Source organism: Astyanax mexicanus, chromosome 16 (assembly GCF_023375975.1).
Source record: "Astyanax mexicanus isolate ESR-SI-001 chromosome 16, AstMex3_surface, whole genome shotgun sequence".
NCBI lineage: Eukaryota > Metazoa > Chordata > Actinopteri > Characiformes > Acestrorhamphidae > Astyanax > Astyanax mexicanus.
The window spans coordinates 31,632,674-31,660,059 of NC_064423.1; the positions used below are offsets into that span (position 1 = coordinate 31,632,674).

The window sequence follows — 27,386 nt, forward strand, 5'->3', positions numbered from 1 at the left end:
GTATAATAAGAATTTCACTGCTATTTGAACCGTGCATGACTAAGTACAGCATTTAACTCATTTATATTAAAAATAGGAACAGCATTGATTATAAACAGTATCTTACTTTATACAAAACATAAATAAAAACAAAATACAGGAATATTGTTTCAGTTTATGTGGATCACAGTTTTAGTTTAATTTCAGTACTGTAAATAAACATCAGTACATCAGGCATTACTGATGTAGCACCCTTTAAAGGCAGTGCAGTGTGAGGAGAGGAGGGGAATCCATGAGCAGGGCTGGGAAACACTGCTGCCTCCGAGTGCTGACAGATGCACGGTTGTAGAAGCGTCACGTGACCGCGTCTCAACCTGCCACCCCCAGGCCGCGCGCTCAGCTCGCTCGGCTCACTTGTCCGCGAGATGCAGTGAATGGGGAGGGGCGGGGGATGCCCTCCAATCCGTGACCGCGCTGCAGCCCTCGGAGACGGCCGGCCAGAGCGTTTCAGCCTCGCGTTCAGTTTAAATCTGCTGCAGGTTAATGTGGAGGGGCTCTTACCTCGGTTTAAACTCGGGTTAAAGCCGGTTTATCTATTTTTACTGTAGCTGTGCGTCGATATTGCTGCCTTATAGGAACCCTTTCTCAGGACCTTGGACAGCGCCGGAGCAGCGTGGAACTTGTAGTTCTTTCGCCAAGCGCCGCCGTTGTCGTGTGAAGCAATTGGACTACAACTCCCATGATACCTTGCGAGCGGACACCCTCTTTTTACGTGTCAGCATCAGCGGACATGGGCCACAAGGCGTCGTAGTAACCAAGCTGGATTGGAACTCCAAACTAGAGCCCATATTCCTCAAAATCCTACGCCAAGGCTTAAGCCCAGACCCTGTTTGAGTCATCTGCGCTGCGCTGAATTCGGTTTTAGGAGGGATTAAGCACAGAAAACGAGCGGCGCGGATTTGTGCTGATTTTTGCTCCCTTTTTAGCTTTTGTTTTTTAGATTAGCCTTGTTGTTGTGTTATTTCTGAATCTCTGGAGTAGTTCCAGAATCATGGTGAGGTGCTGAAACTTAGCTATCTTTGGGGGGAAATGATTTTTCTTAGCTTTATTTAGGCTTTATTTGTCATTTCTGGGATGGTGTAATAGACGGATAGGGATGAGGGACGTGGGTCAGAAGCTTGTGGAAGGAGGAGGCTACGCTGAGACGGTTGGCTGTTGACGTTGGGTCATTTAGCTAGGTTAACTGTTAGTTAGCTAACTAGCTATCTAGTTAGCAGGTAGGTTAGCTAGCTAGTTAGTTAGATAGCTAGCAGCCTCCTATAGCTAGCTATGGGCTTTTCTGGGGCTCCTGGCTCTCTGTAAGGTTGGACCAGAAGGTCCCAGGCTCTGATGAACCACCACCCCAACACCTCAGAGCTGCTGCAGTGTTTCTAGGCTGTTTCTGTGGATTCCTGGCTAGGTTAGCTAACCTATCTGTAGGAAAGACCAATTTTTTCCATTCCAATAGCAGTACACGCCCATCCACCCCCTCTCCAGAGGATCATCAGCAGCAGCAGCAGACCCGGGGACAGTCCGCCTTGGCCGAAGCAGACCTGGGCTCGCCTCCAGCGGGTGCTCCGATGCTGCACGGCCGGAGTTGATGCGGGTGAACGCGGGAGAGCATGGCCGATAAGACCGCTCCGCGCTGCCAGCTCCGGCTCGAGTGGATCCACGGCTACCGTGGCCACCAGTGCCGCAACAACCTCTTCTACACGGCGGGCAAGGAGATCGTTTACTTCGTGGCCGGAGTGGGCGTCGTCTACAACACCAGGGAGCACAGCCAGAAGTTTTATTTGGGCCACAACGATGATATTATTAGGTAAGTCCTTAAAACAGCAGCACGACAGATACTGGTTACTCAACCTGTGTCAATCGAGCTTCTGATTCTTTCATAGTGATTAAAAATCAGCTTATTTACCTTCATTCAAGTCAGAGGCAACAAATCAATATATCTTAAGGGTCAAGATTGTTCAGTTTGTGTGAATTCAGTTTGTCTCAGTTCATTTAAAACAAATCTAACTGATTTCATTCAGCAGCTGCTGCTTGTCCCATATGGATTCAAAATCAGTTAATTGCATTTAATTCAGAGTTGAGTTCAAAGTATGATTCAGTCCAGTTCAGCCCACAATTCATTTTTGTGTCTATTAGCATTAGTGCTGGTTCTGTTCAGCGGTGGTCTAAGAACAAATGCACAATATTTTTCCACGGCAGCAAAACTGTTAGGATCGTTTTGGCAATAGCTTTATATAGTTCCAGATTTTATGTTTTGTTTTAATGCTCCACTGTAAAACACTGTATACTGTAAACTAAGTTTAATTTACATTCTGAGAACTCTCCTCAATGCTGCTGTCTGGGCACAGTGGGCAGTAACTTCTGTTAATTGACGGCACCCTGAACTCTGTTGCTATAACAAAGATTTAGAACTGAATTGGGATTAAAAAAGCTAATACACGATCCATTTAAATATACATTAAATTGGTACATCCCTAATAATTCAACTCAATTTAAGAATCTGGATCGATTATTTTGTGTGAATTTAGTTTGGCTTAATTCATTTAACACAAATCCAACTCATTTTAGCAGCTGATGATTCTCTCATATGGATTAATTCCAGTTAATTTTATCAGGCCTTTGCAGAATTGATTAGTTCAGTATGAATTCAGTCAGACTCACTTCAGCAGATTCTGGTTCATTCATAGAGGTTTAAAATCATTAGTTTTTTCTTAATTCTGATTTCAGTTCAGTCCAGTTCATCCCATGATCCAATTAATTTCAGTAGTTCAATTCCATTGTGTTTAGACCTGTTTAGGATTGTTTAGTTGAGTGTAAATATAGTTAAACTCAGTTCAGGTAAATCAAAATAATATTTTATTCTGCAGATGCTTTTTCTCTAATAGTGTTTCATAAAATGTATATTCAGTTCTGTCACCCAGCTTCTGGTCTTCTCAGATTTTAGAATTTGGCTGTCATTGTAATCCAGTTCAGCTTATTCTAGTTTAATCACAGTTTGCAAATTAAGTTAAATGACTTCTTTGCTTTCTGTTTAGCATAAGTTACTTACGTATGTGCAGTTTTTGTGGGATTTTTGCACTACTGCATGTCAACTTCGTTGTAATGCACTTTAGTTTATTAATTTCAGTTCAAGTTAGATCAATTAAGTCTTGTTTGTCAAATTATAGTTTAGTTGGATCAGTGCATTTTAGTGCAGTTGAGCAGCCACTGGTCTTTCTATTAAGTGGTATCTACATCTGCAGCTAATTCAGTTAAATTTGAATTTGGTTTATTTCAGATTAGTTTAGTTTTATTCAGTTTAATTCAGACACATTCTGATGCATTCAGTTCAGTTCTTTTCCATTTAGTTATTGTTTCTTTGCTTTACTGACTTAGCATTACTAAATTGAATGTAGCTTGGTAATAGCCTCAATGATTTATTTGGTATCTGATTGTTGCAGCACCAGAGATGGGTTGCTTCATGAAGCAGGAGCATCAAGTGCAATGGAGTGGATGATTCCCTGGGTTAACAAGGCAGTCGGCTCTTAATATGGGCAAAGACGGATCAACGATCCTGAGCTTTAGTATCCCATCATTAGCCTTAAAAGGCCCAAGGCTTGGCCTCACATTGAAGCGCATGTAAATATTGGCCTTGTCGACAGCACCAAGAGTGTATTTAATGCCAGTGCTGAGGTAGAGTGTATCGACTGGGGTTAAAGAAGTCAATGCTTTAAGACACAGAGTACTGAAAGATCTTGATAAAATGGTATGTTTAAAAAAGATGGGAAGATTATTAGTATCAATGTAGTACAACATATTTAGTATTTAGGTCCCTTAATGCTGAGTATTAGCCCAATATGAATCCAGTCTGATCTTACTGTTTGTATAAATGATACAGCCACTGTTTAGGTAAGGTGTCCTGCTGATTAATACTGAAGTAAAATGATTATGATTTTATATCAGTTTATATAATCAGGCAATCTTGACTTTATTGTTTTATATTATGTTTTTAATGTTTTATAATGCAGTCTGACTGTCCTAGTACTTTTAAAACTACTGCTGTGTGTTTGTGTGTATTGGTACTCACTCTGGGCTGATATCTGTTGTTTGTGGACTATTGGTTTGAAATAACTTTTAGAATGAGGTAAATGTGCTGTTTTTTGGCTTTCTATATCGTGTGTCTATTAGCATTAGCTCTGGTTCTGTCCAGTGGTAGTGTAACAACAAATGTGCAATGTTTTTTCATGTTTTTTTGACAATAGCCTTATATAGTTTCAGATTTAATGTTATGTTTTAATTCTCCACTGTGAAACACTGTATACTCTTAACTAATCATATATTTACCTTTTGAGAACTCTCCTCAATGCTGCCGGCTGGCATCATGAGAAAACCAGATGGCACTCTGGATGCTGTGGCTATAAGAAAGACTCGTAACTAATCCATTGATGTATGCATGGATTGGCTCAATTTAATTGGATCAAATTGGTACATCCCTAATGATTAGTAATAGAACAATTACAATGACTCTATTCCAGGTCATTTTTTTCCCAATAATCCATTCACTCTTCATGAAATGTTCAGATCAGCAGGCATTTTTAAATATTGAAACTATAAAAAGCTTAAATCTAGCTCATGGTAACATTATATAGAGATGATGATGGGTTTGCAGCATTTAAGGCCTTTTCATGTCAAACAAAGCTCAGCGCTATTTATCCTGAAGCTAGTGATGGCCCGTTGAGATGTGGAAGAAGCAGAGCAGTAAATGACCATGACAAAGTGGTCTCTTCTTCCATTCTCTTGCCTCTGGGTAAGCTTGGTCTGCTCAGAGAGTGCGCTAAAGCCCATGTGGATTTGTAGGATCTGGGTTAGGCAGGCTGCAGGACTGGTTCAGTGTGAAGGATTTTAGAAGTCACGGCATGAAGGCAGAAGGAAATGCACCCAAACACACCCACACCCATTCACACACTCCTTTTTCATGAAGTGCTTGATCTGAGAGAGCTGCTCTCTCAACAGTCGGTTTGCCGCCCGTCTTCTCTGCCTCCTACCTCCTTCAGACCTTGTCTCTTTCTGTCTGCTGCTCAGTCTGATCTTTAATATTTATGAATGGATGTGAACACTTGAACAGATTTGACTCCAGGCTGCACTGCAGGCTACAGATGGCCTGTTCTGTGCCGAGCCTGCTTTTAATGCCAAGGAACTGTACGCGAAAAAGCATTTGTATTTATGAGCGACCTCGACAACTGCTGCTGAGTTAGATAATGGGGTGTAACAGTACACAGATGTCACGGTTCAGTTCATATCGCGACTTGGTACAATGGGAAAAGAGCAACCAAGAAAAAACCCAAATGGCTACTTTTCAATGACTTTCAGTTTTTACAGTTACAGTTTACAGGGGCAGTTTTACGGTTTCGGTTTACAGTTGTAGTTTATGGTTACAGTTACAGTTTAATTTTACAATTTAAGGTTACAGCTTACAGTTTTAGTTTGTTCCACATAATGTTGTATAGTACTATGTACACAGTGAACATAGTAAACTCATGAATATGTTATATTTTATTGTAGGGCTAATATAAATCAGCATCTAGTAGATCACAGTTGGCTGCAAAACTAAAAAGCATTTCAATTCTATTTACTCAAACACTCAAAGCTTTAACCCATTCCTACCAGTAAAGACACTCTTCTGTCTATTGCACATAAAATTGCACTTGCCGTAGTCAGACACCAATCGGCTTCAGCTAAGCTTGGCCTAAGAACTTTTAAATGGGGAAACCAGTTACTGGTTGAAATATGGAAGAGAGTATTTGTAATGTTTAGCATGGCATCTGTTTACAGATAATGACCTGCCATTCACTATAAAGAGCCAATTAGCTTGCTGATTATGCTGCATGTAAAGGAGGGTCAGTGTTATTGTGGCACAAGTAAGGAAACAGTGTGGAGAGATGACATTTCTGTAAATTATAGAACCAAATGCTTCAAACTATTCATGATTTTTCATCAGATTTTATCAATATTTTATCGTTCTGGGTGAAACCTGTGTCATATTTATTACTCTTTGCACAAAGGCTACCATATATTCTATGAGTGATTGAATGCACCAAACCATACTACGGCTCTAAATGCTACCATTTGAATAATTAAAAGCAATTCATAATATTTACAAATACTTTGCAAATTCATGTGTCCTCTTTTTGAATTATTTTTAATCAAAAATAGGTGGCACTGTGTATACTAGAATGTACTTTTAAAAATATCTATATAGTCAACAATTACACCTACAAAAAATATTGCCATAAGTATTCGCTTGTCTGCCTTTACATGCAAATTAACTGGAGTGACATCCTCTTCTTAGTCCATAAGGTTTAGTATGATGTCGACCCACTATTTGCAGCTATATCAGCTTTAACACCTCTGGGAAGGCTTTCCACCATGTTTAGGGGTGTGTTTATGGAGTTTTTAAAGCTCACCTTCCGTCGTTTTTTCTTTCATTTTAAAATGTCTAGTTGTGGTCTCTAGTATGAATGAATGACATGTGAGCCGTTTTTGTAAAAAAAAGTGCTCAGGTGTCTCTGTATAGCTCTTTTTTAATAGACTGTTTTAGGGGTGTGTCCAAAATGACCGGATTCCAGCTTTGCTCATGAATATTCATACATGCAAACAGCATGCAAATATCTCTCCTCTGATTGGCTAGGAGCACTGCGACGCCCCTCCGCCGCTCTGCCGCTCACTGCCTCCCACCTCCTAACTGATGAGCGGTGATGTTGCGTCGCTTCAGCTCCGCCTCTGGGAGTTTCTCGAGCCAAGGTGGGCTGGTCTGTGAGTTTCTGCCTACGTAGGCAGAAAGATAATTCAAAATTCACCCGTTTTTCGGAGGGGGGGAGGGGGGATTTCTTTGCTTAGCTCCTGCAGACAATGGGGGCTGCAAAACAGTTTAATGTGCAGGTGTACACATTCAACTCGGAGAGACCTACTGTATTCCACAAAAAACAAGAAAAATTGGATTTTCGCGGAAGGTGAGCTTTAACAATTCTTCCTGAAGCATATTTGTGGTTCAGGTCAGGACAGACACTGACGTTGGACAAGAAGATTTGGTTTGCAGTCTCTACTCTTATTAATTCCAAAGGTGTATTGGGTGCAGACCAGTCAAGTTCTTCCACACCAAGCTCACACTACGTGGTCTATTATTTTTTTATGGTTGAGTTGCTGTTGTTCTCAGTCGCTTTCCCTTTGTTAAAATAGCACTTACAATTGGAATGTGGAATATTTGATAGTGAGGAAATTTCACGACTGGCTTATTGCACAGGTGGCATCCTATCACTGAGCTCCTGAGAGCAACTCATTCTTTCATAAATGTGTGTAAGCTGTGTGAATATCTATGGTGCTTGGCTTTATACATTATCAATCTACAACATAATATATTTAATAGTTATAGGGCTGTGTTATTGTAGTGTTACCAACATACCTCTATATAATGGGGTTTTCTTTCCCAAGAACCAGCACTTTTTTCTCAACTAGAAAAGCATCTGCTTTTAGCAGTTTAGCCACAGTTTATCTCTGAAGGTTAAGCCAATGTCTGACCGTTTGTTGGCTGAGAGTGAGATGCAGTGTCTTAATTCCCTCTTCAGTTTCTCAATCTGTCAAAGCAGAGCTCGGCCCAAAAAGCACAGCAAGCGTTTAGCAGCATGCTCTGTGAGCCCCCCAGGCAGCGTTGCTATTCTTATCGCCTGATTCGACTCACGCCAAATTATCATTTCCCTCAGATTCTCACCAGACTCAGCCAAAACACCACACACACACTTACCCAGTTGTGGCATACTGATTAGGCTCCATACTGATTAGGCTCCAGTGCCTTGTAACTGCATTCAGACAGCATGTGGTTTGGCTTTCAGGCTCTTTTGTAATTATCGCCACTGTACAGCCAAGCAGTGGTTGAACGCGCAACTAAAAATTGTTTCAGCAATTTCTCCATATAGCATCCTGAAGCAGATGTGCCTACAGATGTTGCAGTTGGCCCTGTAGATCCTGCACACTCATAGGTTTCTGAAGCTGGCTTCCCAGCTGGTCCCATTAAGGCTCAATTAACAAACAATCTGATGAACACACAGGCAGAGGAAATATTGCAATGCGTTCGAGTCGAGACATTCATTGGAAACCCTTGCTGTATGTGGGAGAGCATTATACTGCTGAAAAATGCAATTGGAAGCCCTTCCATGAAAGGTAACACATGTGGCCGCAGGATGTTCTGCACATTTCGCTGAGCTATTAGTGTCCCTAATATCACTTCTAGGAGGCAGTGTGTCACTCTACAGACTCTACAGGCAAGACTGAAGCGTTCACACCAATGCCTCCATATTTGGACCAAAACGTTCTGTCAGATTCCAAACAAAACTTAATTTCATTGCTAAAGACGGCAAACAAAGAAGACAGTGGTTGGCTGATGGATGACCTAGATGGCAAGCAGTTTGTTAAAACAACCATTTAGTTTCTCTCAGTCCAGGGATGTCCCCTCTGTCAAAGCCTGTCAATTGGGAAAAATGTACATCATAGAGGCATGTGTAGCAGTCAACAATCTCTCACCAACAGGTACACTAGCCAATAGTTGTCTTATAGAGCCTTTTTATAGGGCACCATTAAAAGCTCATGTGGCAAGATACAATGTATAATCAGACCTCATCTGTAATTATTTACACACATGCGTAAAATTTAACTACATGCAAATTTCTGTAGCAATCCGCAATGCGATATTTGTTATAGTCAATGAGTGTGTATATTCAATAACACAGACAGGATTTAATTGAGGTTCATTCAATGCATTTGAATCAAGTTACTCCCACACATTACTTTTCTCAGTGCAAGGTCTCTTCTGATGCATTCATTATTACTATGATTGCCTCAGGCATCCTTTCAGCTAGCTGGCACGACCCAGAAGGTACATTCTCACACCTCCACCTGCTTGGACAGAATGCTTGAATGTCATGTCGTCGTTTCTTACATAAGATGACCTCAGACCAGCATAGGGAATCGCTTGCCTCAGCGTTATGGCAGCAGAAGGACACGTTACTAATCTAAAGCACCTGGAGGTTAGAAGCACTAATTTATTTGGATAGAATTCTAAACAAAACGAACCCTCAGGGTACAATTTATATTTATATATCTGCCAGGCGCTTATAGAACAGCATCAGTCATTCAACCGGAGCCGTCCTTGCGGGCTCTGCAACCTTGTGGTATATAAAGGAGTGCAAAGAAGAGTGCAAACCACACACACACAATTACACACACTTACACACACACGCGCACACACACACATTCATCCACCGCAGCATAAATCTTCCCTGGTCATGGCATATGAGGGCAGTCTGAAGAGGGAGTGTATTAACCCAGTTTATTGTGTAGCCAGGGGGGAGGTTAGCTTTAAAAAGGCCCCATTAAAAAGTTCTGTAGAGAATTGCAAATGTTGCTCTGCGTTGAGGGAATTTAGGGTACATCCTTCTTGCTGTGGAGCCGGGTTCATGAGTACAGATTCACTCTCGAGATCTTTTAATCTGCAGTAATGAAGATGGTAACAACACATGGTGTCTCTCTCCTGTACTACTCACAGTTGATTGGTCATATGGATGTTTAAACATCTGTAAAACTAGGATGAATTATCTTGTTAGTTATGTGTTGTAGGGGGGAACTTTTAGAACCTCGTATGCCTTTGATAATTTGTAAGAATTAGAAAAGGCATCTCTAAACATATATTTGGGTAAGCTTTATTAAATAGCTTTTTACAATGCATGTACTCTGACGTGCCCTCATGTTATGGGACTTTAAATCAGGCACCAATATTGTGCCTAGTATAATTTGTCATTTCCCATGGAAGCGTCAGTGTTTTTGGCACTTAGTTCATATAGCTAATGTATTTGTATAGTTGTTCTAATATATAATGTTTAAGATCTTAAGTACATTTAACCAAAACATTTTTGAGGCATCTTTGATGACCAAATTAAAAAGTTTAAGTTAGACAACTTATCCAGGCTTGTAGTATATGTAATTCATTCTTTGGAATTCTTCCTACAGATTTTGAGATTGAAAACATCTCATAGGTTTTTGTGGTGCTATGATACAGATACAGAAGTTGGCAATTAAGTTTAAACAGATTTAAGTATTTTTGAAATGGCTTCACAGAAGAAATGCACGAGTAGTTGACTATCCATGATTTCAGAAAGGAAATCTCACCGTTGCAAGGTAATCTGTGTCCCTGGTGTCTTACTGCTGTCAGCGGTGTAAGGTTAGAGGAGGGTCAGGTTTGTTTGTTCCTTGCCTGATCACATGTACAGTGAATCTGACCTGTACAAGTGACCTCGAGACCGCAGAGCTGGACTCAGCGTTATTAATGTATCAGCATCAGTTTCTCTGGAGGTGTTTAGCTTGTTTAGCTTGGGAGCAAAATCCTTTTTTTCTAAGAAAATACAGAATGAATATTCATTATATAAGCTTGAGCGCCCATTAGCTGTAAAACACATGGGCTATTTTTAGGCTATTTTAGAATTTATTCTAATGAAGCCCATATTCCATCACTCTACATTATATACTATGGTCTGTAGCTGTGAACAGGTTAAGAAAATATTAATATTTATATCATTTAAAGTTGTGAGACTCTTCCGTTTGTCTGAGTTTAGGAAATCATCCAGTCCGGGCATGGAATGAACATCCCGCTATCTCCAGAGGTCTTCTTCACATCCATCAGGCCCAATTACCCGTGACTGACTGCCCTGTCCAATCACTTCATCTCCGAGCCTCACCACTCACAAGTCACCGACCTGAGCCGAGACATGACTACTCCCTTTATACCTGCATCCACAGCACTCATATTAACCTGACACTGAGAAATACGCTCATGAATTTTACATCACACTCACGTCAACTTACGCCTGCAATTATAATGATGAACAGATGCTGCGTCCTGTTTGAGCATCCTGCTTTGAATGGTTCTAAATGTTTGGAGAGGTATGTATTGGGGTCCTATGAGAAATATAGGAATGATCACCAGTATCTAAAGAGTTGATTCAGCTAGTTGTCTTCTTTTTCCATATTTAACACTTTTTTTTTAAGGCCACCTGCATAGACCAGTCTTCATAACATGAATGAGCACACAGTGGAGTAGGATAAATGCTATTGGGTAGATATAACCTGCTTCTGTATAAAGGAGCAAAAAGTATTAATAAAGAGTAATGTTTTATGAATTTTGCCTTGTATGATATTGCACAATATATTGTGCTAGGGTTGGATGGTATGATGATAATACCAGATAGTGGATCTTATTCTGCCACGCCCACTTTCAAGAGTTTGTTTCTTCCACATTTGTGTTAGAATATCCAGTCAGTTCATAATAATTGGTTTATGATTGTATTGAAAGTATATGCTGTCTGAAGTAGCTACTCCTGTGGACACTTATCATGAAGTAGTCTTAATCTTATTTATAGCTATTTACACTAACATACCTTACCAGCTTTCGCCCACAAAATACAAAAAGACAGGAGTGCTGTGCAGAGCTAGTTCAATAGCTTGCTAACTGATATCCACTCTCTTTTAGAGAAGAGGGGCTGTGTTTCTAGATAAAGGAAATAAATGTAATACATCCCCCCAAACCTCCACACCTCTGCTCTTAGCTCTTATTTCTGAAGCTCTTGTGAAGCAGACAGGTCGCTGCTGTTAGTCCGTGGGAGAAAATGTTAGCTTTAGAGCTAATCTTACAAATACAGGGGCTAGAGGGTGGGTGGTGTACCAGGTTAACCTCACCAAAGCTTCAGAACCAAGAACCCGTTTCTCTGGGTCAGGACGTTCTGGTGTTGGTTTATTGTCTATAAAATGGTAGGAGCAGACATATGGGCATTGATTTAGTTAAGTTTAGCCCTGTCAACTATAGACACAGCTCATCTTCTGTGGACGGTGGTGGATATAAAATTAATTTAAATCCTCAATACCCTTATTTATTTGTGTTGTGTTCAAAACATTGTTGGTAAAGCAAACTTCTCATCTTCTTTTAATAAGTATATAACTGACTAACTAACTATATAACTGAGCACATTAAACCTATATTACTTATTCTGTTTTTATTATCACCGTGGGTGTGAACTGTATTAGTGGCCAGCTGCTGCACCAAAATATCTAACACAAAGTAAACACATGGAAACAGTATGGAAAAGGATGGAATTTGATTGAATACATTTCCCAGTCTGGAAAAGTTTGAAATATGAAAACTACAAATCTTGAAAAAATATTTATATTTTCCAAGATTAGTAGTATCTGTCTAGTTTTTAAAACATAAAACTAATTTGCTTGGAAGCGCAGATGTGAAAATGTTTGTGAGCGGTCTATACAAAATGCCTTGTCTATATGGCCGTTGATAGAACTCATATCGAGTAAGTGTATTTACAGAAATCTCACAAATTATTTGAATTTTCTCTAAATTTAACTCTCTACATTATGGTCTGGAAAAAATATATAATTTTAATACTTCAAATTTGTAGGAACCCTGTAAATAACACACAGAATAAGGTAGATACAGAAGTATTCAAATATACTTAAGTTTGTTATAGGTCTCTTCAAACAATGATGGTATTAATTAATATTTTATGTCTAACGTGCCTGATTTGTGCTCTGTGGATAATAAAGTCCAAAATAGCTAGGTTAATTCATTCATGTGCATTTAAGACGGTCACATGATGAGGGTGCTCACTGAATTTAAGTCACTCTCCGAAAACGGGTAGGGGGAAAAAAAAAAACACAGGACCACCCAGAGTTGCCAGTTTCGCGGTTTTCCCGCCAAATTGGGCTTGATTGGAAATCCAGTCGCGGGTGAAAATTCAGGAGTGACAGGATGCGTTTTTTGAGCTACTTTTAAAACATTACTGCTGCAATAATTACAACAATAAGAACCAGGAGAACATAACAACATCAATGACAGCATGAAAAGGAGAGAAAAGAGAATGAAAAGAGAAAAGTCACAAAACGATAAAATCAAAGAAACTCAACTCTAATTTTTAAGTGGTCTCCTATTTTATTCCATAGCTGTAACTTACATTTCCCGGTCTGGAAAAGTATGGGAAAATATTTATGTTCTAGTTTCTAAAAGTAAAAGTCAGTGTTTTTCTTTTGCTAATTATGTTACTATTAAATGTTCTTGACTGGAATTTAAAACTGTAACAATACAATACTATTAATAACTTTAAGGTAAACATCAGTACTGATAAATCCCTATAAGCAAATGTGTTGTTTTGCCATTTGCTTCAGACCTGTGCCAGAGATATGTTGGGCTAGTTTAAGCTTCTGAATGGCGAGTTTTAGACTGAGCTCGGGCTGGATATTTTGTGGATTTGGCAACCTTGGGACTACCTAGTTCCAAGTTTCACGGCTGTTTGGTAATAATGACAGTAGTGTTTGCTGTTCATGTCGGAGAAAAAAAGCCACTGAAGCGGCATACAGGAGTCTCCAAGCTGTGCCTCGAAAACCTCACTCAACTGTTTGCTCAGGTTTGAAGCTTTAACTTCTACCTTTGTGTGGTTGAGCCTCATTTAGTAGGAACTCGGTCGGACAGATGGTAGTTTAGCGGTTAGCCCGTTAGCGGTTAGCCCGTTAGCGGTTAGCCCGTTAGCGGCTAGCCCGTTAGCGGCTAGACCGTTAGCGGCTAGACCGTTAGCGGCTAGACCGTTAGCGTGTAGTTTTTTAGCGGTTAGCTTGTTAGCGGCCAGCCTGTTAGTGATTAGTATGTTAGCGGCTAGCATGTTAGCTAACTTATCTTGTTATTTAGTTAACTATTTAAGTTAAAAATGTGCTTATGCGCTTGCTATGAGTTCCCTATATTGATAGTAACAGCTTTTAAGTCTGTTAGCGAATAAATATTTTGTTGCCTTAAGTTTTCTTTCGTTTTTCAGTGGATCTACGAGGCTCATGTAGCTAATCAATAATGGAAGCTAACCACTTGACAGCCTTGTGTATACTGGATGCATAAATCATCACACACTTGGTTCAAACTGTGTCAGGTCATTATGTAATTCCTAACTGACTTAACAGACCTTTGTGTTTTTTTACATTATATGATACATTATTAATTGCTGAAATGGGCTAAGTGATGTAGCATTGCTAAAAACAATAGCAGCAACCATGGATAAACTTTCAGTGATCCTTATATTATCCTTATAACATTAGTTCTAGCACAAAACAATAGAAGCAAACTTAGGATGCCAGACTTGTCTTGACTGGATGAGTACACTGTGGGTAGGAGGTAAACTGTGTAAATTATCTATAGAATTGAAACTATTATTATAAACTGGTAAAGAAAGCTTACCACTTGCAAAAAATGTCATTATTTTTATTAGTTATCAATCCAATCCAACAACCGTTTTTTTGGTTAGATGTGCTGAACTTGGTAGTATTTATACTTTCAAAGCCAGTTCTCTCACCAAATGTATTTTCTGGTCTTGACTAGTCCAAATACTGTTTAAAACATTTATTATTTCATCTTCTTTAAATTGTCACCTGTGTGTGCTGAATTTCTTGCAGAAGCTTGTGGGTTGAACTGGATTGTAGTAGGTTTAGTTTGCTCCATTACTTTGAAAGAAATTTGAAAGAGTCTGGTTGTCAACTCAACAACATGGTCGACATTTATGGCTTTATTGGTTCAAACTGTGTTGAGTTGTTTGCTGATTACGTAGCTAGTATAGCTAAAACAATGAAGGCGGCCATATATCTAAGCATTGGTTTTGTGAAGAAAGTTTCAGTACTTGTTAGCTAGAAACATTATCCTTGTAACTCCAGTTCAAAACTAAAGAAGTTAACTTTGGATTCTGAACTTTTCTTGACTGTATGGGTACAGTATGGGTAAGGGGGTGGGGAGACTGTGTAAATGAGATTTTTAGCTGAAGCGTCGCTTCAAGGCTTCTGTGGTGCTGGTTGACTGCTTTGAACATTCTCGTCTGGCTAGCTGCACAGACTGTGTGTGCCATGCGTGCTGTATGTGGTGTGTGAGGCCAGTTGGAATGAGGGGAGGCATTGCCATATCTCTGCTGTCGTGGCCCGGCTTGGAATTCCCACTCCACTGCACAGAGCCTGCAGCACTAACCCTGCTCTCCACTGCTTCCCCCTCGCTTGTCCAGACTGTGCCTTATTTCTCTCACCCTCTGTTCTGCTGCTGTCATATTTTCTTCTTTCTTTATCATTTATTTCTACATTTTCCTCTCTGCTCCTCTTATTTTTTTAAACTCCTGTTTTAAGGCATTTATGCTCTGGCAGTTTTATTCCTCTACTGCCTCTCTAATTATGCCTACTATTCTTCTCTCTCTCTCTCTCTCTCTCTTGTTGTTCTTCACTCTATTTCCACATCTTTTGGGTTCTCTGGTAAAGCTGTGTCCCAATTGTGTACTACACACTAATATTATAACCCATAGACTAGAGCTGTGCGAATTTGTAAAAAAAAAAAAAACTGACACTTATTGATACACTAAATATTTAACAACTGTAATTATCTGTCTGTCCATCTGCCCGTCCTTCGTCAATTGCTTTCACTCTCACTGTCTGCTTTTTTGCACTGTCTCTTTATGTTCACTTCCTTTCAGTCTATGCCTTCTTTAGGCTCTCTTAGGCTCTGTCTTGCACTTTGGTTTCTTTTTTTCTCTCTCACTCTTTATATTTCCTTCCTCTCTTCCACGCTTTATGTTCTGTCTATTTTACTCTCACTCTTTATGCTCTCGCTTGGCATAAGTCCAGCTATACATTGTGGACTAAGCCGGCAGATCTATCCCACAATCCATCTGTAATCACTGATTCACATTTAGCTTAGTGTAATGGCCGCAGGGGCCATGAGTAAAGTGCTTTAAGACACCCAAACACTTGTGCACGTGCACACACATGCGTACATGCATGAGCACAGACCCAGACACACATTCATCCTGATTCATTCAGACACACGTTCTACACTCACACACTTTACATACACTATACACCGTGCATCTCTAAAAGCCAGCTACCCATTAAATGTGTACTTACACAAACACACACACGCACACTGTCACTGTCATCAAAAAAATATTCATACATCTGGTTTTAACACCATCAGAATACACCATCTACTAAACGCTGTGAACATTTAAAGTGTGTGTCTGCTTTCTTTCTGTGAGGTGTTATCTTGTGAGTGAGGTTGCACACCTGCCAGCTTGCTTATGGCAAGGTAACTAGGGATGTCCCGATCACATGATACAGATAGAGTTCCAATCAATCCTTTGGCAATGCAGTAAAAAAAGAAAAAAAAAGACATCCAAGTTGTCTCGTAAGATTAATCTATTTATTTTTTTGTTTTAAATATAAACAAGGCTATCAAAACATACTTTTTTAATCACTAAAGAAACACATACTACATAGCCAAATTAATTATTTCAATAGGAATGTTTGCAAAAGTAATGGGACTGAGAAACAAGATACTGATTTTTTCATGTATAAATGTAAGTATTCTTTATTTATTCCCTCCCCCCCGACCATCTTCCAGTGATCAGTCCTGATTTTGATCTTGCATGCAACTTAGTGTGTTCTTTCTGTTGTGTTAGTCTACAGCCGATGACATAGACATTAATGAAACATTAAATAAAGCTCCAGTGACACATTGCTATTCACTGTCACCATCAATGTCAACACTTTTTATGGGTCAGCAATTCATCTTATGCCCCCTAACACAGAGGCCTAACTACATACTAGGGTGTATGATATGAACAAAATAAAATATTGATACACTAAAGTATCACTATTTTGTTTTAGAATATTGGATCAATTACAAAAAAAAAAATTTAATTTAGTTTATATGTAAAGATTGGTGTCTGGTCCAGCGGTCTGAAGCGTTGCCACTATGAGCAGGAGGTTGCAGGTTCGAACCCCCGCTCATGCAGCTTTGCCATCAAGCTACCGGCTCCGCTCCCCACATCACTCCTAAGGTAATGTCCACAGCCGAGGGTGTCTGTGAGCTGATGAACCGAGTCGCTGCGCTATCCTCTACGAGGGCACTGGCTGCTATTTTATAAATTGGCTGGTGTGTTTTGTACTTTTGAGAGTTTTTCTAAAATTAGATTTAAACAATTGTAGTATATTGCCTTACTTACAGTATACTAGGGCTGGCCCGAATAGCGTTTTTTGAGCTCCGGATATTCGGCACTGATTCGAAGCGAATATTCGAATATTCGTTTTTAAAAAAAGAGGTAAAAAAAAAAATAAAAAAAAGCAAATCACGGCCCCTTTAATCCACTGAAAAATGTTCAATTTGCTCTGACCGACGAGACATATTCACCCCGGATTTTTGGTGTTTTTATCCCCCATATTTTTTCTGTGTTTTTAGCTCAGATTTCTTTGTGTTTTCATCCCGGAATTTCTGCTGCCCCACACGCGGCTTATCCGCTGCGTAAGCAGGCTAGGAGGCTGCTGCTGCACGGTTTCTCCGCTGCGCAAGCCAGCCCAGTAAATTGCTGTTTGTGTTTTCACACTTAGGCTATTTGCTTAAAAAAACAAACAAAAAAAAACGTTTGTTCAGGAAGTATTTTATATTCTTAAACATTGTTAATTATATTAGAGGACAGTCATTGTAAACTGTACTTGGTCTATTTCGGTTAAAGGATTGTGCAGGGCATATTACTGATTTTGTATTTTTGCACTTGGGCTATAAGCTCAATATTAAATATTTCGTTTGTTTAGAAATTATTTTATATTTTTAAACCATGTTAAATTATATTAGAGTAGGGGAAAGTCATTGTTAATGACGTTATTGTACTTGGTCTATTTCGGTTTAAGCATTGTGCAGGGCATAGCCGTATTACTGATTTTGTATTTTTGCACTTGGGCTATAAGCTCAATATTAAATATTTCGTTTGCTTAGAAATTATTTTATATTTTTAAACCATTTTAAATTATATTAGATAAGAGGAAATTCGTTCAAACATCATTTTTGTAGGCCAGGCTTTTGTAACCGATTTAGCCCCTACTGTTGCCACATTACCCATTACGTTTTATTATATAAATCAGTTTCGAAGAGCCTGCATTTTTTTTTATCATGTATAATAGAGGTTTGCGCGAGACTGATTTTTAAACCCACTCTTCCACGCTCCCGCGTTTCTGTCTCGTTACCGCTCCGCAAAAAAATTGCTTCTTTTAATCCCGCGCCCGCCCGCCACATACACATTTCTGCCGCTCCCGCCCCACGTTCCTAATGTAAATTAAATAAACTACATTTAATGCTTCAAATTTACTTATATATTTATTAAAACAGCAGCGCTGAATACTGTGGTCCCGTTCCTTACCCCAGTCCAAACACCATCGGTGTGTGCGTGTGTGTGTCGGTCCATCCTGCGCGTTGAGAGTTTTCTTTAGGTTTTTTTTTTTTTTTACAATTATTACAGTTTTCTTGCTCCCGCATCGTCTGGATTAAACTCCCGCTCCAGCCAATAACAGTTCAGTTCTGTCCCGCGCGCAAGATATTCTGACGGGACCCGCTAAAACAGAAGTGGTTAGAGTGAGGTGGAACTCTGGAAAGGAGAAAAAAAACGAATATCCGAATACCAAAATTAAAAACCGAATACCTACTCAACGAACGAATATCCGAATACCCGAATATTCGGGTCCAGCCCTACAGTATACAGCAGTATATTGCATTATATTGTAACCTCTGTACAATGATGTGTATCATATTGCCAAGTTCCTTCCAATACACAGCCCAAACTCCCTCTACCACCTTCTACCCTCTCTCCCTCCCTCTCCTTCCCACTACCTCGCTCTAGTTTACTCTAGCTCCTGCTACCTCGCTCTAGCTCCTGCTGCCTTGCTCTACCTCACTCTCCCTCCTGCCTTGTGTCATGTGAGAAAAGTCTGCAGTGTGAAGAGTCTCCTCTGTTGCTGCATGCGGGTAATGCAATTTCCTATGTTAAAAAATATGATTTGATTTATAACCCTACTATACAGACATACACACACACGCTTGTATACTTGTAATTAGTCTCACAAGTGCTTACATCTTATTGACCCATGCCTCCTCCTGTGATATTCCATCTACCGCTGGAGCTCAGATTTCACGCTGGTGTACGCTCTCAAACTCTAATCTCTACAAGCTCACTGTCTCTCTCTCTCTCACACACACACACATTCCCCATTCCACTGCTTTTGATCTGCATTTTATGGATTCTCTCGACAGCAATTCTGTGCCCTCAGCTGAGATTGGTGAATAGATGACGAGGCTGAGGGTCTGTATAGAAGCCCAGCTGGAGTGTGTGCTGTCTAACTGCAGTGAAAGTGACAGGCTTTCATCCACTCCCACTGCAGACCAGCTCCTGATTTATCATCTGTGACAAACTCACGTCCGTCTGATAGGCAGGAGGAAGAGAGTTTGGGAGTGTGTGATTTGGACATGTCCTACTGTCATTATTCTTCTGCTGCTTAGTTTCTGGCAGCAGTGTGCCAGTGTAGAGTGTGAATTATCTTAAAATCATGCCCTTTTCTCAGGATATTGGCTTGATAGCCCGGATCCTGATACAATGTGTCAATTTGGAGTACATTTATTAAAATAACGTTCTCAGGATCCTGACATCCGTAACATCTTATTTTGTCAAGATGTTAAGATGTATTATTTTAAGAAATGTAGGACTTTTTTTCCAGAATCTACACTGGGTGGTTAGGAGTTACTCATATATTCAAGTATTGTGACATTATGTTTTCCAATACTTGTTTAAAAGTTTAATCTATTAACATGCCTTTACCCTTATACGGGCTACAGGATCTTGACCTAATATATCAAAATATTTTGATACTGTAGGTGATCAAGTGTATAAGTCATTTTGTCTCTTTTTCTTCTCCCCCCTTCTTCTGTTAAGAGAAATGTAAATGTAACCACTAATAACAATGACTTTAATGCTTCAGATTGGGGTTTAAGTTAGCCAGCTCTCTAGACTTCTCTAGTCTAATTAATTAGTATTATACATGTCTTGTCAGAAGAGTAGAATATTTTATAAAACACAACTTGTTTTAAATGTCCTTGAGCAGCACGTCTTCTCAGTGTGGCTCTCCACGGCTGAGCTGTTGCTGTGTGGAGGCTGATAGAGCTCCACACCCCCTCCTCAGAGAGCTGGCGTGATGAAAAGACTGAATACGCTGTGCTGTCAGGGAAGATGGAGAGCTGCTCTGCTATCTGCTGATATTATCCTGCTGTGGCTCCCTGCACTGATAACAGCTCTATTGTCTCCCCTCCTCTCTGTGGGCCTGCTGGGCTGTTTCCTCCACTCGCCTTTCTCTTTTATTATGTTTTATCACACCGCATGCGGTTAACTGCTGTTTCCTTAATTAAATCTTTTGTAGCAGATCTTCCTTTCTTTCTCTCTTTTGTTCTTTCTTTCATTCTTTCTCTGCCTATTCACTTTATTGGAAACACCTACACATGATGTCCACTCGCTGGCCACTTTATTAGAAACAACCACCTTGTACTTTTTCTTGCTGGCCATTTTAATAAAAACACCTACGTTGTGTTTTCACCTACTGGTCACTTTATTAGAAACACCCACCCGGTCCTTCCTCTCACTTACCCCACTTATTAGTCCCACCTACCCTGAAGGAAAACTGTATTGCACTATAGGCCACCTGTTGTTAAATGACTCCTATCTTCTACCGATCATTATACAGTTGCTGAACGCGGGATCCCTGTTATACAGTTGTATGTGGGGGGACCATTCTGCACACAGCAGTTACAGATGTGATGTTGGTGCTGCACTATGGTGGTGGGGAGCTGTATTGCAAGGAGATGTCTATAAATATTTAAAAATTAAACTTCTTTTCCTGTAAAATAAATTAAATTTTGTTGTTTCCTTGTTTTTCCCAGTCTCGCTCTGCACCCTGACAAGATCCAAGTGGCCACTGGTCAGGTAGGGAAGGATCCATATATCTGTGTGTGGGACTCGTATACACTGATCACTGTCTCCATCCTGAGAGATGTCCACACACACGGCGTGGCCTGTTTGGCCTTTGATGCTGACGGGCAGGTAAGTAGCTTCTCCATTGGTGCTGTTGATTTGAGGTTAGGTTAAAATTATGAAGTAAATCATTTTATTGAGTCCCTGCTTTTTCTTAGCGGCTGGTGTCTGTTGGTCTCGATGCCAAAAACACTGTGTCTGTGTGGGACTGGAAGAAAGGACGGGTCTTGGCCACTGCCACGGGGCATTCAGACAGGGTAAGACTTTTTTTTTTTTATTGGGACATTGCTCTATCGTTGATGAGGCTAAATATATATAAGTGTAAAGTTAAAATATAGGCTAAAAATAAAATATAGGCTAAAATATAAGTGTAAACACACCCAATATTATTTAGATTATTAAGTATTTAAAACAGATACAAATTCCATTCACACCTGGCTTTCACCTGCATTGTGGATGACCTGATCACAAATAATCACAAAACTCCTCCCAGTACAACAAAAAAAATATATTGTTGCACAAGCAAAATTGCATATTCCATCCCAATCAGCAAACGAATATTAGTCTGACTTATCAGAGATGCATTTATCAACTGTCAATGCTTGTTGGTTAAATCTTGTCTGGATGGAAAAACTGTGCAGTAACATGAGTTTCTGACCCTGATTTTTACTTTTATCTACTAGGTGCTAGTTTGATGGGAGTGTTTAATGGAGAGGACAGTGAATGGACACAGTATTCAAATACTCAAGAGGCACTGCTGTGTTTAAACCACTTATCATACCATCACCATGCCAGTGCTGCCGCAGTACTGTAAATGGCCCACCATCCAAATTATTTCACCCAGCATTGAACACTGTGAAAATAAGTGCAGAAACAAAGTTGGGGTCATAATCTTTTTCCTTTGGACTCTATACAAGCCCAGTTGCATGTATGAATGCACACATGCTTCTTAATCTGTTTGTGGGTGGGGTGGGTTCAAGTCCATTTGACGTACTGCTGCTAGACAGTTTTGTAGGCGTAGATAGAATGCAGACCAATGTCTACTGCTCAGACCATGACAGTAGTTGACAGACTCTTATGAAGCATCCATTGTTTGGCAGTTTTGCAGGGAGGTTTAATATTAATACTCCTGCTAGAAGACTAAATATAGCGAGTAGCAGCAGTTCCTAAGCAGATGTTGCTTCAGTCAAAAACATATGCAGCATCTGCCTGGAAAACCACATGCTGTGACTAGAATGGATGTTTCTCTGTATTTTAGGGCCATTAGAAACGATACATTGATTGCAGTTGCTGAAAACAAAAGTTAACACTTAAAACTTATACTCTCTGGAGAAACACTGGTAAGAAAAGCAAAAGTGACGGTATCAAGGAAAACTCCCTCAGATCTGGAGGGAGAAACTTCTGAAGGGACCGGTCCTTCTCTGGTCAAAACTGGAAAATATTGAAAAAAGTTAGTGAATAATCAGAAGGGTCTATTATCTGTCATGCTTAGGTTTGCTGTTTTTTTTCTCAAAGTATTGGTGGTAAAAATAATGCTGGAAGTGATGACTATTTTTGACAGCCAAAAATGGCAGTTTATTTGAATGGAATAATTTGGAACCACAAATTGGTGGCTAATTTATTTTAGATCATACAGCAGTGTTTTCTTTAGCGGCAACAGGATTCCAAGACACAAAACTTGAGCCCAAAGGACTTTTCGCTAAAAGTTAGCTCAAAGCAAATTAGAGCCGTGTAAAGGTGGAAAGACTTAGCTCACTCAGTCTGTCAATAACTGTTAAGCAAAAAAATCTGGAACCAATTTCTATCTGTTTTTTTTTTTTACTACAAAGATAATAAACATGCATATAGCAATTAGGGTCCATGTATAATTCACTATTTTCAGTAATGGAAGGTGGGCAACTAGTTTGTGGAAGCAGTATTTAAATAGCTTATAGGTGGTTTAACAGTGGTTAACAAACTTCCATCGGTGCCAGACAGGTGTAGAGTTGCTAACTCTAAAATAGGTAAAGAGGTTGAGTTATTTGTAATTGGATTATGGAATACAGATAATGTGAAATAGATTATCAGAGTATTGTTAATGACTTTGGCTGGAGATCTGAATATAATCCTATAGCTAAAATAAGATAGCCAGAAGTTAACAGACATGAGGGCACACTGGAACACTAGAATCCATCCACTCTACCGTCCATATACCCAATGGATCGAAAGCACAAATATCTCAGATTGCTACATTTCCCTGCGTCCCTGAAGCCATGGACCTGCAGCCTTTATCTAAAGGGAAACCATTATTACCTGCGAGGGGTCTTGTGTGTGTGTGCCCTTCAGTTAAAGCATATATACAGTACTGAAATTATCCTTCTAGTTATACAGCAGCAGGCCTGAAGCAATCCACTCTCTCTCTTTATCTCTCTCTTTCTGTCTTTCTGCCTCTCTCTCTTTTCTCTCAGGCTCTTTAAGCTTAAAGCACCGACAGCACTGAGCAGAACAAAAGCTGGGACCGTCTGATAAAGACAGTTCTTATGACAACCTGCCCCTCCTGGCTTGGCTTCATAGTTCTGCTATATGTAATGCAGGAGCTCGGGTTGAAATATTGAAGCCACAGTAATAAACCTGTGTGTAGAAAGCTCATACATACAGACAGACAGACAGACAGACACTTCATTTATCCCGAAGGAAATTTAGGCATCCAGCAGCGACAGTACAAATTAAAACATAAAAAATAGAAAATATATAAGGCTATAAAAACGTATTAGATCTATATGTAAATGGAGCAGTGCAGTAGATGTTGCTAATGGTCATTAAATAATTAACAGAGCAAAGTGCAAGGTGCAATGACATTGATTATAAAAGTGACTGATGTGCCATAGAAATATAAATATGCGTATGTTACAAAATAGTTCTGAGAAGTGAATATGTTAATACCCAATCATGAGTAACTGTACTTGACAGTAAGTGAGGTTGGGGAAGTGATGGTGTAAAGATTTAAGAACTAAGTGGTTGAATAATGTCCATATGGTGTGACTGGGTTAAACTCAGTCAGCAGTAGCATCCCGTCCCCCGATGGGAGGAGTTAAAAAGTCTGATGGCTCTTGGAATATAGATGTAGATATCTATCTCCATCTCTGGGATGGTTGCATGGGTTTAAAACTCTGGTGATCCTAAATTTACAAGAACAATTTAGAGGACTAATTGGAGGACAGTAAAGTATGCAGAGAAATGGACACAGGACTAATAATGTCCATGGATCAGCTAAAAAGCCTTTGTTGTATTTTTTGTCAACATTTGTACCTATGCCTGCTTTATCCTGAACATCTTCCAGATGGAATTGTAAAATAAAAAACAAACCAAAAAAAGTGTTATATTCATGGCATAAAAGCTCCCATCAGCATGGTGGTCATGTACAGGAATGATGATTGGACAGGATATCATTTCAGACAGATGAGAGAAGATGAGCTGTGATGTAATTGTGTGGTGTTAAAACTCTAGGGAGAAGATCAGATGTGTTAGCTTTGTGGTTACAGTCTGAGGATCCAATGGCCTGTCTAAACACACGCTTTTTACTGCTCGTTTCAGATCTTTGATATATCCTGGGATCCGTTCCTGCCGCACCGGCTGGTAAGCTGCGGAGTGAAGCACATCAAAGTGAGTCGGCTTGACGCTGTGCTTTCTCTCTTTCTATTACTTTCTCTTTCTCGACACAAAGTTCCTTTAGAACTTGGCAGGTGACGCCTACAAGTTTCTGGAAAGCCATGTGGGAGCGCCGCAGTGCGCCTTCGCCTTCGTCTGCTTCTCCCTGTTCAATTATTTCTCTCTCTGCTTCAGACTCACTCCGTTTTCTTTTTTTTCTCCTCTCTCTCAAACAGAAAGCAATTACCGATGGGAAAAGCTGACAGAGAACGATAGAATCTAACTAGCTCATTTATTGCTCCTGTCCGCTGTAGATAAGGGCTTGTAAAAGCGGCGAAGCTCTGTTTCAGCGCTGCATTTGTCAGAAAGCATTCCTCTGATAACTCCGACTCAGTCTGCAGGCCTGGCTCGATTTAATTTGACTTTGAATAAATGCCCAGGGAGACTTCTAATTAACTTCTGAGGGTTTTTTGGGGGAGGATGTGAAACTTGTTTTTATTTTTTTTTGCTTTCAAAACCCTAATCAGGAATATCATCTAGAATCTTTTATTCAGTTTTTACAAGATGTACAAGAGGGAGTTCTCTTGGCACATGTGTCAACAAACACCAGAAAAACAATAGAGAAAATATGGAAATAAAGGTAATAAAATAAATAAAATAAAGGCTAATCTTTTTATGGAACACATTTGGGGTTTATTAACTTTTGTGTTCTTTGTTAAATAAAGCCGGAAATATTCAGTTCTATTTGTATTCACTCTGCATTGAGCTTTATTCACTATGAGCTTTAATGATACATAACTGGAGATCTTTTATGTAAAAATCATTAATAACTGCATTATTACTTGTAATTATTATGCTGACTGGGGGACTCCTCAGTGTAATAAACAGCATTGATTACATTCTGCATCGATGCATTGCATAGATTGCTGTGCCTACTGAAACCAAGGGCTGTGTCCCAAGCCACACACTACCACACTTAATAGTGTGTGAAATTACATGTCAGCATTAGATATGTGTTCATTATTGTAGTAAGTAAAGTACAGAAGTTGAGCAAACTGCAGCTACAACTGCTATACACAAGAACATGAAGAGCAAGCGTCTCTGAATGCTTCGTTTAGATGGTGGCATAATGGCATCAAGTCATTTCAGCAGTGCTGCTGTTATGGTAATTTAATGTTGTATGGTGTGTTAGCATTATTATTATTATTATTATTATTATTATTATTATTATTATTATTATTATTTGGCCGGGCACAATAACCCTGTAACAATAATCTATAATCCTGGTTCTAATAATGCGCTATAAACACTTTGTTACCACCATGGATTAGCTCCGAAGAGAGTTCTTTCAAACTCTCCATTTGGCCTTATCAAATCTTTGGTCTTATTAAGATTTGATGGTATGAAAGGGGCTGTGCATGCAATAAAACTGTCAATCACACAGCTAAAAGAAATCCACCTGTAAAATTAGAAAAATGTTCAAAAAAGTAGATGGTTAGATTAAATTTGTAATTGTGGTTTATTTCATCAAATACTGTACCAGGTTTTGAGAGATAGGATGTGAAAGATGGTCATCACAAGAAAATTGCATTTGTGTTATAGTGTCTATTAGTTCTAGCCTGGGCTCGGCACATCGCTGTCTGCACTGTGTAACCGTAGTGAAGTAGACAGGACAGTGCTTGCAGGGACTGAATAATGCTGAATAATGTTGTGTAACCCGTGTCATATTAGTGTAAAATCCTGTAATTCAACTGTATCATCCCAGTCCACATGCTTCCATTACTTTTAGTGATGGATCTGTATCTCTCAGCTTGTCCAGAAATGCATATCTTTGTGGAACACACAGTGTAAATTATATCTTCTATAAAAGTTGCTGTGTTAATGATGATTAGTGCCACTCATCTTTACCTCATTTTCCATCTCCGTTTTAGTTTTGGACGTTGTGTGGGAACGCACTGACACCCAAAAGGGGAATCTTTGGAAAGACAGGGGATCTGCAGACTATTCTGTGTCTGGCCACAGCGAAAGAGGAGGTTACATACTCTGGGGCTCTGAATGGAGACATCTACGTTTGGAAGGGGCTGAACCTGGTGCGGACTGTTCAGGCTGCTCATGGGGTGCGTTCTCTGCTGCTTGATAAATTGTATCATTGTTTGACATGTACTGTATATCCAAGCTTTGATTTTTAGGACTATGTTGCTGTATCGTCCTACAGCTCAGCCCCCCAGCTTAAGAGCCATGACTGTAGACCAAACCTCCAGTAAGTAAAGGTCTAATCCTAGGTGTTCTGTTTCTATAGGCTGGGATCTTCAGTATGCACGCATGTGAGGAAGGCTTTGCCACTGGGGGTCGGGACGGATGTGTGAGACTCTGGGACGTGGACTTCAAACCTATCACCAAGATTGACCTCAGGGAGGCAGAACAGGGATATAAAGGTAAATCCCTCTTGCTGTCACTGATTCCAAAATAAGTGAACTTTATTATCTTTAAATCACATTGATGTTTTCAAGATTCCTAGAAATGTTTTGTTAGTGGCAACAATAATATGGAGGCATTGCATTTGTAATTGTAACTTTTTTGTGTACATTTTCATTTTTGATGCATCATTGTATCATTCCATATACATGGAAAAAGCTGAAAAAAACAGCCTACATTGTATTTATATTTATTCAGTTTACTTGAAGGCCCCAACCATTAGTGCACAGTGTTATGACTCAAGGCCAATTTATACTTCTGCGTCGAACCTACGCCATAGCCTGTTTTTCTATGGTATATCTGTCTAAAAAG

The 27,386-nt window shown here is 39.7% G+C and overlaps 1 protein-coding gene across 2 annotated transcripts in view; it reads left to right on the top strand.

Moving 5' to 3' along the window:
- Window positions 1-392: 392 nt before the first annotated feature.
- eml6 (EMAP like 6) overlaps window positions 393-27,386 on the top strand; it is a 52,730-nt gene continuing 25,736 nt past the window's right edge. For both annotated transcript variants that reach the window (XM_022669963.2, XM_022669964.2), the window contains exons 1-6: window positions 393-1,837; window positions 20,882-21,041; window positions 21,131-21,229; window positions 24,546-24,614; window positions 26,531-26,716; window positions 26,899-27,034. In XM_022669963.2, coding sequence (XP_022525684.1) covers window positions 1,641-1,837; window positions 20,882-21,041; window positions 21,131-21,229; window positions 24,546-24,614; window positions 26,531-26,716; window positions 26,899-27,034 — 847 coding nt within the window. In that variant the 5' untranslated portion in view covers window positions 393-1,640. The remainder of the gene's footprint in view (window positions 1,838-20,881; window positions 21,042-21,130; window positions 21,230-24,545; window positions 24,615-26,530; window positions 26,717-26,898; window positions 27,035-27,386) is intronic.